General features: G+C 42.7%; 1 protein-coding gene across 5 annotated transcripts in view; it reads right to left on the bottom strand.

Annotated features, from left to right (window-relative positions):
- Positions 1-19,986, bottom strand: part of RHBDL3 (rhomboid like 3) — a 45,189-nt gene that overhangs the window by 8,493 nt on the left and 16,710 nt on the right. For 2 of the 5 annotated variants that reach the window (XM_075178084.1, XM_075178085.1), the window contains 6 exons: positions 7,407-7,565; positions 3,995-4,219; positions 2,922-3,073; positions 1,809-1,921; positions 611-711; positions 462-522 (listed from right to left, as the gene is read on the bottom strand). In XM_075178084.1, coding sequence (XP_075034185.1) covers positions 462-522; positions 611-711; positions 1,809-1,921; positions 2,922-3,073; positions 3,995-4,219; positions 7,407-7,565 — 811 coding nt within the window. Of the gene's footprint in view, positions 1-461; positions 523-610; positions 712-1,808; positions 1,922-2,921; positions 3,074-3,994; positions 4,220-5,197; positions 5,289-7,406; positions 7,566-19,986 lie in introns of those variants that run through there. The other 3 variants (XM_075178086.1, XM_075178087.1, XM_075178088.1) reach the window with 2 other exon arrangements.

Genomic DNA, 19,986 nt, shown 5'->3' with positions numbered 1-19,986 from the left:
CTTGTGTTTCAAACTCCCATTGTCCTATAGATTGTAAGCTTGCTAGCAGGGTTCTCTTACCTCTCTGTCTGTATGTATTACCCAGTATTGTCTTATTCATGTTTGTTCCCAATTGTAAAGCGCTATGGAATTTGCTGGCGCTATATAAATAAATGTTGATGAGGATGATGATGATGATTCATTCCAGCAGTAACCCTTGTGAACGGGGCGTGAGATCGCTAGCTCTTCAGGACAGTGCTGGTCATTTATCAATGGCCTATAAGGGATTGAAGGTGTATGAATGGAAAAACTGCAGCTACATGGGTCACATAGAGAACAGAAAGGTCAGCACAAATTCCTAACGCACCCACGTAACATGAATGATAGGTCATTAATTCCTTGACCCATGAAAGAGCAGCTGATGATGCCCAAGTAGCGTCATTAAACACGTGTATATACTGTATGTGATTGGACATACTTACTACATATTAAGGCGAAGGACATGCGCAGGAGCTTGAACTGACATCTCATCCCGGACCAGTTCTGGGGAGAAAGTAAAGAGAATGAAGTCACTCAGCATTATAATCACTGGACCAGTAACTCTCATCCAGGGAGTCACAATGTCTCTCACCATCACAATATTGGCCAGATGTGCAGAAACAATGGCGTAGACTCCACCCGAAGATCCCACCACAGGAGCGGTCATATCAGCCACGGACACCGCCAGAGACCCTGAGACAGATGTAGATAATGATTACCCTGATTTATATATAAACCCTCCTGTACGGATCTATAATGCAGTTAATGGCTATGCATTACATCACCACAAGATATGTTACTTTCACTCTAGACTAAGGCACCGATTAGTTTAATTGGGGATATTTACTGAGTGCACTGAACGCGTAGGTTTGTTCCCCGGCCTGTCCCGCTTTAGCGGAGTCCGCAGATCAACAACTTCAGGAGAAACGTGGGGGAAACCAGAACTGATGCCAGATTTTCTGGGCCTCTTAAGAAGTAGACCAGGGTTCAGTCTCTGCTCTCTCTTACAGGAGACAGGCCTAGAGGCAGCGACCAGCTTCACCACACATTGCCCTCCCTCTGAAGACTACTTAAGTGACTCACCTAAACGTATCTACAGCCTAAAAAAGTTAAAAGAAACATCTGAGGTACCACTTGTGACAACCAGGTGTCGGAGCCCTTCCATTCAAACTGTATATTTATTGTACAATACATGGACCGTATTCTTATGTATACCATACTTGTGTATAGTATGTGAGTATATTATATGTTTGCTGACCATATATAAAAATGTGATGTGGTATTTGACACTTAAAATCCTGTGTTTGCTCCTGGAATTGATCCCCTAAATCACATTCTATTCAATATGAAAGCTGAAAGTGATTAACAAGCAGCAACCTATCAGAGGTCATTTTTCATTAGTCTGTCAGATGTAAACTATTCTATGATTGGTTGCTATTGGTTTCAGAACAGTGATGATATTTTGGAACAAGCTGGACATGTTCTATGGGGCAATTAGATTAAATATAATTAGAGGATACCTTTACCACTTGTGATCTGACAAATGGCTACTCGCTGAACTAACGTGACTAGGAATTTGTCAGATCTGGCGGGATTATATGTTGTTCAATTACTGTGTTTGACAGATTTCACGTCAGATTTTCAGACATGCCGGAAAATGTTCCAGCCAATTTGATTAAATCATTTTTGAACACGCCAATCATTGTTGCACATGCCAATAATGGGCTAATTTTACCTTAGATACCATCCCACTAAAAGAGACCCCCAGATAATTTGACAAGAGACACTACCTGCCAGTACCCCCGCGATGTACACAAACCCAATCCGTAGAGCACCATGTACCATCTCCAGTGGGACCCCCACCAGCAGCTGCAGGGCGACGTTCACCCCCAAGTGTTCTATCCTAAGAGACAATAACCGCATGTTATACAAGTGCAACTACATTCCCTTGAGTGACAATCAATCATTTCCCATCTATGTAAAGGAATTTATCTCTATGACACAAGCTAAGTGTACAGGGCACAGTAATATACAGTAATAACATACTGGTACTCGTAGGCAGAGATTATATATTTAGAATTGCATGTTCTCAGTGTGACAAGCAATTTTCCATTGCACTCCTCCCTTTTTGATCTGGGGGGAGGAACTTACTTTCCTTTTCTAGGAAGACAGCAAACATTTGGTTTCAGAAGCCAAATACACAGATGAATTAATCCCCACGGGCTATGTATATCAAACACAACATCAGATAGTGAATTTACAGTGACATCACATTAGTGACTGAAACAGGAACTTTTTATAATAAGGTGTCAGTCACATAAGACATTTAATTTTATCTGAGCCAAACAGGTAATAGAGCAGCTTAAATTAAAATACATTGAGAGGTAAGACAAATATATCTGATTCAGCATTTAAAAAAAATAAAAATCGATCCCAGTTAGGGGATTTAAACCCTACTCAATAACATCTGCCAGTGCTCCTGATAGATTGTGCAGATCACACAGGCTATATATAATATATAGGAATAGTCAATGTATTATATATAGGAACACTCATCTCCTTCAGTGAGGAGTGCTGCAGTCACCTTCCCAGAGATCAATAGCTGTAAACACTGCGTTATGTTTCTAGTGAGTGATCAATTATGGCATTAACCTATGATTCCTCTCACAGGAGTATTTATAGTCTTCCTGGGAGAGTTTGCTCACACACACAAATACTAAGATGTCATCATTAAACAGCTGTCTCGTAGAATGAGGTTGGCTAGCCTCTGGGGTGGGAGATCTGGGCAGTTGCACAGGGCAGTCCACATTGAGGGCAACATTCAGCATTTATTGTTGGCTGACTATATAGGTACGTAAAACAGATTTATGTATTGTTGCTGGTGAAATATACATGGAACTTACCCTGCATGCATGAACATGTAGCTGAGGTATCTCCAGGCCTGAGCTCGGAGCTGGGGGTGATACACGACTGGGTTTTTCTTCAAGTACTGGGAGTGTGTGACCTGAAGCACGAATCGATCCAACACCAGCCCATAGTAAACAAAGAAGACAACCTGTAACCAAGACATAAACAACAATATAATGGCAGAGCCCCAGACAACGTTTACAACACAAGACAACGTTTGTTAATGCGTTATTTTAACTTCTAGTATAAATGTCTAACCTTGTATGCATATTATCTCTACTGTTTGGGGGAGAGTCTATTCAGCACGAGGTGCCGTTGAACATCTCTTGGATATTTCTATCTATTAGGGTATGAGATCTCCGCTCATTTTTCTGCGCACCTCTATGGGACGCAAGGGAAAATGTGTGGAAATTTTAGTCAGCACATCGAAGCAATGTGTCTCCGGGGACTGTTCCATCATCATCTTAACCATTTATTTATATAGCGCCACTGATTCCGCAGCGCTGTACAGAGAACTCACTCACATTAGTCCCCGCCCCATTGGAGCTTACAGTCTAAATTCCCTAACATACACAGAGAGAGAGAGACTAGGGTCAATTTTGATAGCAGCCAATTAACCTACTAGTATGTTTTTGGATTGTGGGAGGAAACCAGAGCACCCGGAGGAAACCCACGCAAACACGGGGAGAACATACAAACTCCTCACAGATAAGGCCATGATCGGGAATCAAATTCATGACCCCAGTGCTGTGAGGCAGAACTGCTAACCACTAAGCAATGAATTGAATCTCTCCCTTAGACATCACACTACAGCTGTCTATGCAGTGTAGTGATCCACTCATTCATTTAGATATTTGAATGGCCAGAGGCCACAGGCACAACACATCACTCTGCAGGAAAATTGAGTTTCTATCAGCCTAAATCATGCGCTGAGTTCAGCAGAGATGGCTAGGGTGGCTGACTAGGCAAGATCCAGCTAGGTTAGCTTTCCCACATCCTTGCCACTTATGGTCAGAATAACCATGACCACCGTTGTGGGTCTATTGACAACCGACATGGTTGGGCTTACCTCTACAATGGTCACAGTAATCAGGAACCAAGGTGGGGGACATCCTGTGTAGTTATCGTAAAACCACTTCCGGTCTATCTCCCTGGGCAGGGTCTCGTAGGCAACATGGCGGATCAGCCGCTGCGTGAGGTTTAGCCCTGACTCTTCCAGAAGAGCCTTATTGCACAAGCGCCTGTTCCCTTGCAAGATGGCACAACGGAAACTGTTTGATCTTTTGTTGCTCATCTGAAAAACAGAGGACGATATGAAGAGAGTATTACAAAGAGAGTATTAGAAAAACCAGGACTTGGCCTGAGTGTCTTCTGATATACATATAATCTATAACTATTAATGTTATCATTTCTAATGAAGTGATGACATCAAAACTCCCTTATTATACAGATATTTGCATCAAATAATGTATGCGCGCAAGTCAAAATCTTGCGTTAGAATATGTTTGCATGAAGATATATTTAAATCGCATCAACATAGGCTTTAACTAGTTCATCATGCGGCCGCATGCCAAAATCACCAGCCGTGGTCATCGACTTGATGATGATGACTGGCATTTTAATGTATATATTTTTTAAAATTGATTACATAAGTAAAAACTGTGTGCTCTCCCACACCTAAACGTGAACCAAGGATAGGAGCTCATAGCCCGGGCTGGTTACCACTGATGATGGGGGGGCAAACAGCCCCCCTGTGAAATCTGCAACCAGTACCAGTCAACGACATGCTGGGGTGGTCACTAATTACTAGATACGGACATGTGCATAGACATTTTTGGTGCCATTAGCAATATGTAAATGTGTACCTTCCACAAGAAAAATTACTTGTGTGCCACTCTGAGCTGAATTATCTGTGGAGGTTTATACATGCGATTTTAAAGTTGTGCAAATATATAGGGTTATAGAGAATTATTATTAGGTTATGAATGATTGTTTCACAGGAGCTATTCAGCAGCCCTCTTGTTTTTTTCATTGCCCATTGAACTCATCGGACTAATAACCACTGACAGCCTGTGAAGTGTAAACAATAGAGAGTGATATGTGACAGCGGAGAACAGGAGTCACAACGCACCACTGGTGAGCAGCCTATGGCACCACCGTTCCCCATAAACACTGCACTTTAAACATTGTTAAGGTAAAGCAAGATATTATACAGATAAAACGAAGCAGCTCTCTGTTTCTCTTTTACAGGACAATAAATGACGGGACTTACTGTATTCTACAGCTCATAAAGTGACAGTCAAGGTGCTGCAACTATCTCATATCTACCAGGAGATGAGAGCAGACAACATGTTTGTAATAATAATAACAGCCCTGGTTCAACTAAAGCAGAACGCTGGTTAATATGTAATCCCTGTGCACTGTAGGTGCAGGCGGTGGGATGGTCTGTGGCGTGTGTTGTAACATCTCCTGGAAACCAGAGTCACCCATGACACTCTGACCACAACTCAGTAATAATTATCTCCAACACAATGTGGCTGAGGTCTTATACATATATAACAGGTCATTGCAGTTTTTCAATGCATTCCTCTGTGTATATATATATATATATATATATATATATATATATATATATATATATATATACACACACTAAACAGTGCATCAAATTTCCTGCAGCTAGCCCGCTTTTCTTACCTCGCTTCCGGGACATACAGTGAGTTAGTAAAAGAGCAGGTTTGTGCTTAATGACAAGATTCATCTGAAGTGGGTAACTGTTTCATCAAACTCATTACTGAGTAGTTTACTGAGCTGGGTGGGGCTTGATGAATTGATAATATTGTATAATCTCCTCGCCCACCTTGCGGCACCAGGAGATATTGTCTGTTCTCTCGGGATTCCGGGAAATCTTTCCCTAACTCCGGAGTCTCCTGAACATTCTGGGAGGGTAGGTAGTAGGTAGTTCATTATCTCAAGCAAGCTTGAAAAATATTTATGTTTACACTGGTTAAAATGACTCTGTGTTCAGGGTGGAAGATCTTGGGGTGGAAGATCAGAGTTGTGATAGATTAAGAGCTTGAAATAGATTTACAAGATTAATGTTAGGTCTAGCATTCAGTCTTGACGTAGATTAAGATTTAGGATTTGGGCTAATGTCAGGGCTGTGGAAAGATAGACAGCACGGTGGCTTAGTGGTTAGCACTGCTGCCTCATAGCACTGGGGTCCTGAGTTCAATTCCCGACCATGGCCTTATCTGTGTGGAGTTTCTATGTTCTCCCCAGGTTCTCCCCAGGTTCTCTGGTTTTCTCCCACACTCCAAAAACATACTGCTACGTTAATTGACTGCTATAAAAAAAAAATTAACCCTCCTCTCTGTCTGTGTGTGTTAGGGAATTTAGACTGTAAGCCCCAATGGGGCAGGGACTGATGTGAATGAGTTCTCTGTACAGCGCTGCGGAATTAGTGGTGCTATATAAATGATGTAAAATGTAAAATAAATGATGATGATAGGAAATCAGACTGTTAGTTTAGGTTTGTATATTTTATTTGACCCAGGAAATGTTGGTATCACTTTGCTCAAATAACCTGAAAGTGAAGACTCAATTTATGATTGAATTAGGGGGCAGAGATTAAATATCTTTGGGTGAAATCTAATAATACCCCCTGCCCTTTTTGTACACTTATTTAATCAGTCTTGACTGCTTCCCAAGGCTTGATCTACCACTAGGCAACCTGGTGGGTGCTGCTAGGCAGGGCTTTGGCACTGTAGGAGAGAGGGGCACGGAGGATTTTGGTACCCATGTCTGCGCTGCTTAAGATTATCATGACTGGCCTGACATTGCCGTGCTTCCAGGTGGCTTGTCCCTCCTCCAGAACCTGTCACCTATAACCTGCACCAAAGATGAGGGTATCACTATGTGGCGGAACTTTATTAAATGTGGGGGCTATTAGTGTAGTGAGGAGATAGTGGGGCTAATAAAAGGTTGTAGACCATACTATACTGAGATTATCTATTAAATGTGGCGACTTATTGGAGGATATATGCCTGTTAAATGTGAATGTTATTAATTTAATATTGGGGGTGGTTAGAGGTTCCAACATTCCAGGATCAAGCCAAGCTTAAGATCCAGCAGCAATTAGTCAAAACTCCATGCCATATCTAATGTTTAGGAGACTGTCCGGCAGGACTTTTGTCCGTATTGCAGGGACAGTTGGAAAGTGTGTCCTACTTCATGCTACTCCACTCGTAAAGGGGGAGCCGTGTTCAATGCATCCCACCCACTTGTAGTCCAATCAAGCAGACTCATATTATGAAACCTTTTGCCCTCCAGTAGTGTAACAGTGTTCTGTGAGTGACAGTGCAGTAATGTTATGTTAACATCTATGATGTATGTTGAGGTTTGGGCGGGACTGAAAATGTAAATGAGGAGCCCAACCACTCAATGCTGAATAAACTTTAATTCCGTTGCCGGCTACTCACAAGATTCAAAACATCCTGGTAGCAGATCTTCCCATCAGCATTGCTGTCAGCTAAGGCCAGCAGGACGTCCAGTTTATGGGGATCCAGCTCAGAGCTGTGTGTTTGCAGCAGGGTCCAGAATTGCTGGGTGCTGATATATCCACTGCTCTCAGAATCAAACTGAGTGGGGGAAAAAAAGAACAGGAGCTTAATCTCCAGAGACCCTCACCGTGTGCGTTCTGGAGACCCCGGCATGCCACACTCATTATTCTGGGGGGCTTAGTCTCCTAATACACCAACAAAATTATTCAGCAGTCTCATATCTATACATACATTTATCAAGGAAGGACACTTAATAGGCCTGATTCATTAAGGGATGTAAACGGTGATTTTATCCATATAATCTGCACAATTATTGGGTTTTGGGCATCCGCACAATAATTGTGCGGATGTCCAAAACCGGACAATGCGCCACTGAATGCAGCCACGTTCAATTCAAATTCGAGCGCAAAGTACACTTACTACAGCATATGATTTAAAGGAGGAATCAGGGCGAGTATGGCCCATAGTCAATGTACAGTAAGGACGTGCCAACCTCGGGCACACGCAGCAGCGTCCCATTCAAACTCTGGGCATCTCTCAGCTACTAGTTTTACAGTTGTATCTCTTGCTCCAACTACAGGTCTAGTCTAAGTGCCGATTACTAATGATGTCGGCTGTGTATGCATGCTATAACATGTGTTTGCAATCAGTAGCAACTGTAAAAAATTATTTTATGTACAGTAGACATAAAGAACACATTTTTTAAATGACTTATCATTTTTTCCTGTTCGTTCTTTTGTGAATTTATATTCCACATATGTATTGGACTTATCCTACAGTGTCTTGTCCCACATTCATCCCCACACATATCTTCAGATCCACTCCTTGTTGAATTCGGGTGTACGTATACCCGATTTACGTCTGTTTTAAAACAAAAGCACATTGCGCTCAGTATCCGTGTCTTAATGAATCAGACCCAATATGTGTTAGAAAAAGACACAGAAGCTTGAACACATCGGATAGAGATAATCAATGAAACACAACTCACTATACAAAACTTCATACCACACACATGACAGATGACATTATAATCTCAGAGAGACACTTAAGGAGCCAATGGAGGAATTTATCTAGATCACTCCTTAAAAAATGGAAAATGTGTAAGGATAAAGAAGCAGGGGAATATGGTACAAAATGACAGATTATGTCATTATTCTTCAATCAGTTAACGCTAAATATCAATGTGATGACTGATGCGTTAATAAAACATAGAGCCAAGCCCCTTCGGCAACTGGAGACAAGGGGGGCCTATCCTATTTCTCGCATTGAAAAGTGTAAAAAATGATTTATCGTTGCAATCTTCTCATTATTTTATTGCCATGGCAGCTGAGCTATATTAGTATAGTCATAGTGATAAGGGTTACTAATCACCCTGGAATCCCGATACTGCTCTAACGAGACTGTGCTGGGACCTGGCTCATTGACGAAACAGGAAGCTCTGTTTGATGCTATCATTAGAACTGGAAGCTCTATGTATTGCTGTTATGCTTTACAAAGTCCTGTCATGTGGTAAGAAGAGCGATGGCTATCCACCTAAGGGCCTAACTGTAAACTGATGCCCACACAGAGACGCACACACACCTATCGGCAGCATTTTAATTGAGGGTGACCGAAGGCTGATAATGATCTTGGCGGTTGTCAGCACTAGCTAGCAGCTTCTGATTGGCTGATTGTGAATTCACCTCTGAAGCTGATTGGTGCTTTCTTCATTGACCGTGCATATATTATATGATTTTATGTGCATATTGTAAAATTAATTGTTTTGCTACTTTCATTCATGTGTGAAAATAAATATTATATCTGCTGTTATAGAGTTTTTTTTTTTATTAAAATCAACCATATTAGCAAATGTGATTTTTGCTATCAGACGAAATGTTAACAAACTTCTCTTGTGCTTACGGCCCGGTTGTGTGTGAAAGTATGTGGATGTATGTATGCAGGGGCAAACACAGGATTTGTAGAGGGGGGTTTCCACACCATGCCACCAGTGGGCGTGACTAGCATGCATGGGGGCGTGGCTATAATTTTAGACAGTGCTTGGCTGTTCTCCAGCTCTTCCTATCCCCATAATATACATGGGCACCTAACAGTAGTGCACGCAGCTCTCCATTTTCAAGCAGAGCTGTGTGAAGCAGGAGCAGGGTCCAGCCACCTCAATTAATCAGTGCCCCAGGCTTGGAAGGGTATTTCCAGGCACTAGGAAACCCCCCTCAGTTTGCCTATGGTATGACTGACGTAAACCTGGCACACATGTTACTCAACATATAGGTGTAAATACGCTATTTTAAGTGCAAGTTTTTAGAGCTTAATTTCTGGTCACGTATGCATCCAATTCCGCGTATTGTGTAATGGATTAGTGTGGGAGCCACCTCTAAGTACTGTGACGATCACACATGCTTATATACACACACACGCAAATACACACAAAAAACCTGCCGTATCCTTACCGTCAGAATCATATCCAATAGTAACCATGGCAACTTGTTTTACCATTAGTTCTCTAAATTGGTCTTTATATACCAACAACTCCAAAACAAAGAAAAAGAGGACATGTAACACTAGCTATAGGTTTTTTTCCTCTGATCACACAAACTCCCAACACCTTGACAGACTTTAACACACAAATGATCATAAATAACAGCTAAACATGCCACTGAGACATAAGAAATGTAACGATACATATATTAGATGCTATTGTTGTAACACCTGCTCTGAGTTATGGATCCAAGATTCTGGTGGTTGCTAATCAGGTTTTATCACCCACAGCATGTGCTAATGATGACACAGGGGAAACCGAGGGAGACTCAGGACAGAAATACTACAGTACGTTATTGCCCTGCTTACCCATGTATCCGTCCTGTCCTGCATGGCACCGGGTCTCAGGTGCCGGAATTGGGATTGTCCCACAACCTGCAGCCACAATGCTTTTTGCCAATTCATCACTGAGGTCTGGCAGCACATCAGAATATATCAGTGGGCATCCATGCTTGCAAGATACTTTAATATTGTTTAAAGAACCGAGTGCAATACTATTAATATATTGAAATCTGATGGTGTAAGGGAAGTGGGGCCATCAGCCTAAACGTAGATAAAATCACGTGGGTGAGTGATTAGGTGTGTAGCCTATGGGCTGCTTTTATCTTCTAACCAATAGGGCAGAGGAGGGGGGTGGTCTGTTTTTATATATGTGAAAGTTCTCCACCATTTTCCCCTCTCTGCTTCCGGATTCCGTCCCGCCCACCCGGCAATTATTGAGTTGTTATATTTGGTTTCTTTAGGTGGGAGAGCAGTGCAGTTGGTAAGTTTGCATATGGTGCTTGGGTTATCTCGTCATAGGTCACTACTCCCCCTTGGATTGTGTTGTCATCACGTGTGTTGGGTCCAGTGAATGGGACTCTGGGCCAGTATGTTTAAGGTTTTACTGGCGGTTAATGGGAGGTGTAGTCTTGCCGTTGGACAGATATTTCGCACCGGCCAATAGATAAGGTATGATCCTGGGTTGGTGGTTCAATGGTCTGACCTTTCCACCGTTATTGGTTTTGTGTTCGCTTACTGCCCTGCTCTCGTCCGCCTTTCAGCCCCCTTTAGTTTTAAAATTAGTCATTTAATAAATAATATTTTAATCCAATGTTAATCTGGTGTCCGTGTCTTTATTGGTTTTATGTAAGGTATTATGGTAAACACTAATACTTCCACACTGTGCATATTATTCCCCCCAGCCAGTATTGTCTTTTCAGCCAAGTGTCATAGAGGCATTAAACCTTACCTTGTTGACTGTGTGGTGACTATAGTTAGAACTAAGCTTCAGAAGATATGCCAGTGTTTTGACCTATAGTTGAACAGGACCCAGTCCCAAAGTTATGCACTATACTGTACATCTGTTTGTATAGATGTATAATCAGTGGTGGAAGTAGGCTGGTATACGGTCGTATGCCAAACCACCACTTCTCCTGCTGATTTGATTGCAAAACTAGCAAATTCCATTCACTTACATTTTCCATGCCGCCACTTCTTCCCCATTTACACGTTGACCACTGTGTGTAATCACTAGATATCTCCGAGCAATTATGCTGCACAGCATTGCTTTGTCCTTTAACCACAATACATTTAAACAGCCTTTTATTGTTTATCTGTCCTCACCCTCCCATTCCCTGTACACCCAACCTAAATAAATAGACCCTTTTTGTTTATTTTGTGCATTGTTATTTTGTGTTGTTAGCTCTGTGCTAATTCAAAGCTTGGTGGCGCCAGGCACCCCATTACCCCTGCTGGCTGCTATATGTGCAGGTATTACAGTGGAGCGAGGTTCGGTCAAAACAGTGAAGGACCCGACAGCACCGAAACCCAGTGGTTCCCAAACTGTGTGCCATGGCTCCATGGAGTGCTGTGGTGATCTCACAGGGGTGTCGCGGCCAGGGCCGGTGGTAAGCAAAGCAGGGCACTACTTGGTAACTATTTTGGCTTAGGGGTGCCTTGAAAAAATTATAGAGAACCTAAGGGTGCCTCGAACGGAAAAAGTTTGGGATCCACTGCCGTAACCACTTTAAACATCCCAGAGGCTTGGGGGTTCCCATTGTGAACCCCGAAACTGAAGCTGATAAGATCAGTTACTTAGCAGTCTTGGCAAAACAGTCGAAAGTAAGGAAACCATAGTTTCAGTGAGGGCAAAGGAGACTCATGATGGACACAGAAATCTGAAGAGGAAAACTATGAAGTGTGGAGGGATACTGCCGTCCTGTACCTTGAATGCTGCATTTGCTCTATGGATTGAGGGGACCATCAGCAGAGTTGGATTAGGGCTACTTAAAATAGTAAAGAGAAAGTGACTTCTCATGACTATGGTGATGCCATAGAATATAACTACTTACTAACTTACTATATCAGCTACACACCACCATCCAAAAATAAGGTTAAAAATGGTCAAAGTACTTGAACTGCATAGACAGGTCCTGTACAAAGTTGTAGCCAAAGGAGGCATCGCTGCATGACAGGTCAATCAGAGTAGAATTAGACAATGAATAAAACACATGACTTATCGCCCCAGAAATATCACCTCAATCCAGCCGGTGCCGTTCCATACACCTTTGGATGTTCGCCATGAAATGTCAGTAACTGAAACTCGCTTGAGCATGAAAACTAAATTCTTGGCAACAAAATAGTCCCTAGATTCTGAGAGCGTGATGTCTTCTTTACAGGCTCTTGTGGCAAAGCTACAAGCCCAGATTGCCAAGTTAAAGGCAGCTATAATGCCCTGCTCGTTAACAAGGACTTGGAGAAGATTCAGAGAAGAATCATTGAGAATGTTATCTTATGGCAGAGCGGGACATTACTTTATCATTCTGTCCAGATAAAGAATTTAGGAGATGTAAAAGTTCTCCGGAAGAGTGCAAGCCCTCAGAGAACTCTGTACACAGTTTCACCAGGTACCAGTAGCACCTGGCCCCTTAGTCCAATACCACATAAAGGTGAAGCTAATTTCTGATGGACAGCGGATTTCAACTGTCTATATTATTCAAAGCGAGGTATCAAGGAAACTAAACCTAAATTGTTATGAATCCACTGTCTGGATTGGTAGTATGGGGCATCAGCAATGCAGCTTACCCATATCTTGGTTATTTTAAAAGAAGCAGATGAGCGATAGGCTCATTGTCATTTCCAGCATTCGGGGGTCTATTTACCAATCACCACAACATATGATTGAAACTTTTCAATCCTCATCGCATAGATGCGGATTGAAAAGTTTCTCATATGTATCAAAAACTCAACACAGGAACAGCCATTCCGAAAACGGCTGCTCCTGTGAAGATTAACACTTACCTTTCACTTGGGTCTTCTCTTCTCCTCCCTGTGCGGTGCTGCTCGCCCCTCTTACAATCCCTGTGCACACGTGCCGACCGGTAAACTCGGGCATGCGCACAGAGATCCCTGACTGAATGAACCTGAGGCGTGTGACATGGAGGGATCATGCGATCCCTCCATACATGCGCTGTGCAGCTCTGCTCTTCGGAGCAGAGCTATTTTCAGTGAAACTTTTCAATCATGGTAATGTACGCCAGCTTCAGATGAAGTACCGGTCATTGGTACATAGCGTTACTCAGCACTTACCATACACTCTTATGGGGAGTGCTCAGTAAAACGATGAGAGAAGCAAAGCAGCAGATATCTGAGATATCTGCTGCGATGCTAGAATAATACATAGTAATTTAGTGGTAAATCCCCGAAAACAGCAGTTGATAAATAGGCCCCTATGTCTGCCCAGATGTTCATGACAACCCTCAAGACCAGTGATGGAGCTAGAGAAGATTGGGTGCAGGGGCCAACAACAGACATGGGAATCATATGTGTGACACCCTCTTATTACCAATTAAGGGTGAAATAGATTCGCTGGGGGCTACGGCTGTAGCAGTTCAGACTCTTTACTGTCGAAAAACTCAGGAGAAGACCGCTGGAAGTTATTTAAATTAAAGAAAGGATGATGAGAGTAGGGGTGGATTGCTCACAATCCACCCAGTGTATGTTGTCAATGAGCTGGTATTGCGCATAGCAATTATAGTAAAGAATTGAAAATAAAATGACCAGGATGACCCTCATGCACAGGTAAGAGCCAGGATTGGTTAAGGGGGTTGGGTTACCCCCCTCCAGTACCGTGTGTAAAATTTGTCTAAGAAAATGGCTAGTAGCTCATGTATGTTGTGCAACAAACATCACTACTTTCAAATGGGGTGTGTGTACAGACGTAAAGGGATCTCTCTTATAAGAGCTATTTAAGCCAATAAACATCATTACTACTAGATCCTGCTTGTTCCTGGGAGTTGCCCGTCCTTGTTGAGGCAACAGATTGAAACGTACATTTTATCCATAACCCGACTGCCCAACATTTAGCCCAGCGTCCTGCGTCAGTGCCCAGCAGTGGTGATCCAGATTAATCAGTCAGGAAGGAATCAGCCAGGTAGCCAACAAAGTGCTACACATTGAATATATAATCTACATAGTGAGGACCCAGCCTTCAAAATGACTCAGTTCAGGATGCACATGGGGCTGGAGTCCCATCAGCTCTCATTATAATCTGCCACCACCAGGCGCTCAAGGGAAGTCCGGGCCTGGGTTCTTTATGGCGGTGGGTGATTTTTCAGGCTCAGTTGCACAAGTGCAAACGTGCAATGCCCCCGTGCAAACAAACTTTTGTGATGTTACACGCCTACTGGAGTAGAAATTTTTGCACCACTCATATCTGGAGGAGTTGGGTGGGTCAGGGCGTGCCTTGTGACCCACGTGTGAAAATGACTCTACATTTTTGCAGGGCAAGATTATTTCAATGGGATAGAAGGGTGGAGAGTAAGGCACAGCAAACAGATTTCATTCTTAAATGACAGTCTCTTCTTTTTGTGACCAGACCTCTAAAACGCTCACAGGTCTCTTCTTCATGTGTCCAGAGCTCCATCAACCACACAGGTCTCTTCTTCACATGTTCAGGGCTCCATAAACCTCACAGGTCTCTTTTTCATGTGTCAAGAGCTCCATAAACCTCACAGGTCTCTTCTTCATGTGTCCAGAGCTCCATAACCCTCACAGGTCACTTCTTCTTGTGTCCAGAGCTCCATAAACCTCACAGGTCTCTTCTTCATGTGTCCAGGGCTCCATAAACCTCACAGGTCACTTCTTCTTGTGTCCAGAGCTCCATAAACCTCACAGGTCTCTTCTTCATGTGTCCAGAGCTCCATAAACCTCACAGGTCTCTTCTTTATGTGTCCAGAGCTCCATAAACCTCACAGGTCTCTTTTTCATGTGTCCAGAGCTCCATAAACCTCACAGGTCTCTTCTTTATGTGTCCAGAGCTCCATAAACCTCACAGGTCTCTTCTTCTTGTGTCCAGAGCTCCATAAACCTCACAGGTCTCTTCTTCTTGTGTCCAGAGCTCCATAAACCTCACAGGTCTCTTCTTCTTGTGTCCAGAGCTCCATAAATCTCACAGGTCACTTCTTCTTGTGTCCAGAGCTCCATAAACCTCACAGGTCTCTTCTTCATGTGTCTAGAGCTCTATAAACCTCACAGGTCTCTTCTTCACATGTCCACAGCTCCATAAACCTCACAGGTCTCTTCTTCATGTGTCTAGAGCTCTATAAACCTCACAGGTCTCTTCTTCATGTGTCCAGAGCTCCATCAACCACACAGGTCACTTCTTCACATGTTCAGGGCTCCATAAACCTCACAGGTCTCTTTTTCATGTGTCCAGAGCTCCACAAACCTCACAGGTCTCTTCTTCTTGTGTCCAGAGCTCCATAAACCTCACAGGTCTCTTCTTCATGTGTCCAGAGCTCCATAAACCTCACAGGTCTCTTTTTCTTGTGTCCAGAGCTCCATAAACCTCACAGGTCTCTTCTTCACATGTCCAGAGCTGTAGTAACTGTACAGGTCACTTCTTCTTGTGTCCAGGGCTACATGAACCTCACAGGTCTTTTCTTCATGTGTCTAGAGCTCAATGAACTTGACAGGTCCCTTTTTTGTGTGTCCAGATCTCTATAGACCTCATAGGTCTCTTCTTCATGTTTCCAAAGCTGTACAAGCCTCAAAAGATCTCTTTGTTATGTACAGAGTCCCACAAGTGTAGTAAAAAAAAAAAAAATTAACAAAAGAGCAATGGGCTTCAATCTTTACACATTTCATTCACAAAGAGGGTCTTTGTTGGCCCCCGAGAATTCCAGCTGAGAAGAGCCCCAGACGAGAGGGTCCCAGATGGCAGTCAGCACAAACCCTGGAGTATGAATTGATAATCCTCTTATGTAAAGAAGCTGCGAGGAAGAAGCATAAATATGTTTAATCTTGACACAAAAGGCCTTTGTTTGTGAACAAATACAGACAAACGCTTGTAAAGGGGCTGCCAGTCCCACACGGTCACTTTATATTATGTGAGACGGCGGCCGGGCAGGTGCTGGAGAATCAACAGAAATCCCCATATTTTGCAATTACTTTTCTTCTTGTGCCATTGATCTGGAATCGCCACATTACCAGCACCGGGAGGTGGCACACGGATCGTACTACTTCTTAGAAAAGAAAAGAGTACACACACACATGGCTGCTCTCTCACGTCTGTGTCTTAATTACAAAGATTTCTCCGCAACTGTTACTTTTGAATTCACTTATGTTTTAAGCTTGGTGAAATCAGCTTGGATGGTCCTGTAATAAATGTGATCTCTTACTAAGTGGTTAGCACTTCTGCCTCACAGCACTGGGGTCATGAGTTCAATTCCCGACCATGGCCTTATCTGTGTGGAGTTTGTATGTTCTTCCCGTGTTTGCCTGGGTTTCCTCCGGGTGCTCTGGTTTCCTCCCACACTCCAAAAACATACTAGTAGGTTAATTGGCTGCTATCAAATTGCCCCTAGTCTCTCTCTCTCACTGTCTGTCTGTGTGTTAGGGAATTTAGATTGTAAGCTCCAATGGGGCAGGGACTGATGTGAATGAGTTCCCTGTACAGCGCTGCGGAATCAGTGGTGCTATATAAATAAATGATGATGATGTGAGAAAACCCTAGTCGCCTCTTAATGTATCATTTGAATATATATAGGGTGGCTTAGCAAAGACACAGAATAATATTGGAAAATATTATTTTGATGAAAAAGTAGTAGATGACTGGAGCAAACTCCCAGCAGATGTAGTTAAAAACAAATAAAACGGTAAAGATATTTAAATATCCCTGATATAAACACAGGTCTGTCCTGAAAATAAGGGAAATGGCTAACTAGATAGGAAGGTTGACCTTTATCTGCTACCAAAATTGTTTGTACAGCACTGCAGATTATTTTAGCACTATAATGAAATATAACTAATATGAGGATTTAGGCACCAATCGTGTTATACAGCTGCTACAGGTCATAGTGACAACTAAAAAGGACATTTTATAGAGAACTCCAAGGTGACTTAATATCTTTATAATTAAGCACTAATTATAAGGATATAAATGCTACCAACATTTCCTGCACACCTTGTGGACCCAGTTCTGAAGAATAAATACCTTAAATGATGGATACTTTATTTATTTTACTCAATACTGACTTTTGAAATACAAATACATCATCTCACATACATAGGTGTAATCCAGGGTTTCCCAAACCCAGTGCTCAGGGCTCCCCAACAGTGCAGGTTTTCCAGATCACATGTGACATAATTAGGACCACCTGTGGATCTGTTACAATGTGTCAGTCAGTAATGAATACATCTGTGCTCCAGCAAGGAGATCTGGAAAACCTGCACTGTTAGGGAGCCCTGAGGACTGGGTTTGGGAAACCCTGGTGTAATCGTATTTTGCAGAACACTAAGAATTACACAAATACATACACAGTTTATTTATTTTTTTGCTTAAAGTAAATATTTTCAATATGAAGCCCATGTAATGTGTAGGTCTATTAACTATGTATTCTGATAAGCCAGCTGCATGTTTCTTGACATTCTGGCAGATAATTAAGGATCAGTACATTAATGTCACATATATTTGCTTGAATTGACCCGTGCAGGACCACATAACTCAACCTTTAGAAGACAAAGGCCTTCTACACACAGCGAGACAATACAGATATGGGGGTCGATTCAATTCAGCGGGAGTCGTCTCGTACGTCATTTATACGCATCAAATGGCAGGGGATCTATTGAATTCCGGGACACACGATGCTCAACGTGCCTGGAAATAGGACTCGATTGTGTACATTTTTGTTCGCACCTTCCCGAGCATGGTGGGTCACACATTTGTGGACACATTTGGGGACTGAGCACATGTAGAAAAATACACACAACAAATAGTGCATTTACCTTGTGCCTGTTGAGTCAGAAGAATCTATAGGTGAATGCACCTCAAAGCCAGAAGGATTTGCACCATGCACACTTTAGGTCAGAGATTCCCAAACTGTGCGTCGTGGCTTCCTGGGGTGCCGCAGGAATCTCATAGAGGTGCCGCAGCCAGGCCTGGTGGTAAGCAAGTGGGGGGACTACTTGTTAATTTTTTGGGCTTAGGGGTGCCTTGAAAAAATTATTGAGACCCTAACGGTGCCTTAAACTGAGAAAGTTTGGGATACACTGCTTTAGGTGTAAGGCTGGGTGGGTACACACTACAGGGTTTTCAGCCGATTATCGGACCAATCAAACGGTAAATGACCGTTCGGCCCGATACCACATTAGTGTGTACGATGCAACAATGAGCAATTATCGGACCAAAGCACATCGTAATGTTTGATTCTTAAACTGGACAAAAAATGTCATTCAACGATGAAACAATGTCGTTCCAATTCTGCAGCGTGTACGCACTCAGGACCGCAGTGTCCATAGAACGCTAAGGAATGTGCAGAGTCACAATTCTTTCAGCCGATGGTTATGACAGATGAAGAGCACAGATCTGAAGGTAAATCATTTAAAATGTGTTTTGTATGTACACATGACTCAGCATTCTGATCGGGACTTGTGAATGAGTTCTCTGTACAGCGCTGCGAAATCAGTGGCGCTATATAAATAAATGGTGATGATGACGATGACTTTTTTTTTTTACATTTTCATTGTTGGTATCATCGTTAACTATATCGCATTGGGAGAAATTTTCTGGAGTGTGTACCCAGCCTCAGTAATGTGTCTATTTATACCTAACGACAGCACAGAGATGCGGCTTGATGGGGTTAGTAGTCACCTTACCCTTCCTGTACACAATATAATAATGTAATGAAGTGTCTTGACTATTATTAATATATGCAAAAGTCGCATTTTCCATATAAAATGCGATGACATACAAGCAATTCCCACATCGGTCGTTTACCTCTTTAAAAATCCAATGGGAATATTTTTTCCTGCAGTAGCTCAATTGGAAATGACAAATATGTTCCCCCCCCCTCCCCCCTGAGTGCTGGTTTTAACTTTTTGGGGGCAATGGCTACATCTTTTTTATTATTATCCATTTAACTTTTTTTTTTCCACTAGTAAAGACACGTGTGGATGATCATCATTATCAGCGTGTATCTTCAACAGAGCTCAAGTTGCACTTGACACGTTCCAATCCGCTTCTCCAGGAAGCTGCAAGTGTATCTTACTCAGAACTCTAAATTCCATCTTGTTGTACAGCGCTTATTACATGCATTGGTCAGCCTCTGACAGACAGACCCTGCGGAGGTGGTAAAGCGACCGGTCTTGTGGATAATGAAGGCCTGGGGGACGGTGTGGGTGGCAGACAAGAGGAATTCCCAGTAAAAGCTGTATGTTGACTATGCCATGCAAATCATCTGAGTGTCCAGCTGGTTTGTAATGGAGCGGAAAACAACCCTGAGTCATTGATCCCTCATGCAGGGAGAGTGGGAGGGGGAGAGTGGGTTTAATAAGTAATCGCAACTTTCCACTGCTGGGAATCAGGAGATGAGAGTAGGAGCCAACTAATCAACCAATGCACACACACGTTTACATGAACACGTGTACCTAATATATAAATTGAACCAGTCCATGACCGAGGAAACACGGATGACACATTACA

The sequence above is a fragment of the Mixophyes fleayi genome, chromosome 6 (genome assembly GCF_038048845.1).
Source record: "Mixophyes fleayi isolate aMixFle1 chromosome 6, aMixFle1.hap1, whole genome shotgun sequence".
In the NCBI taxonomy this organism is placed as follows: Eukaryota; Metazoa; Chordata; class Amphibia; order Anura; family Limnodynastidae; genus Mixophyes; species Mixophyes fleayi.
Note: the sequence above shows the minus strand (reverse complement) of the source record. Positions and strands in the feature narration are given on the sequence as shown.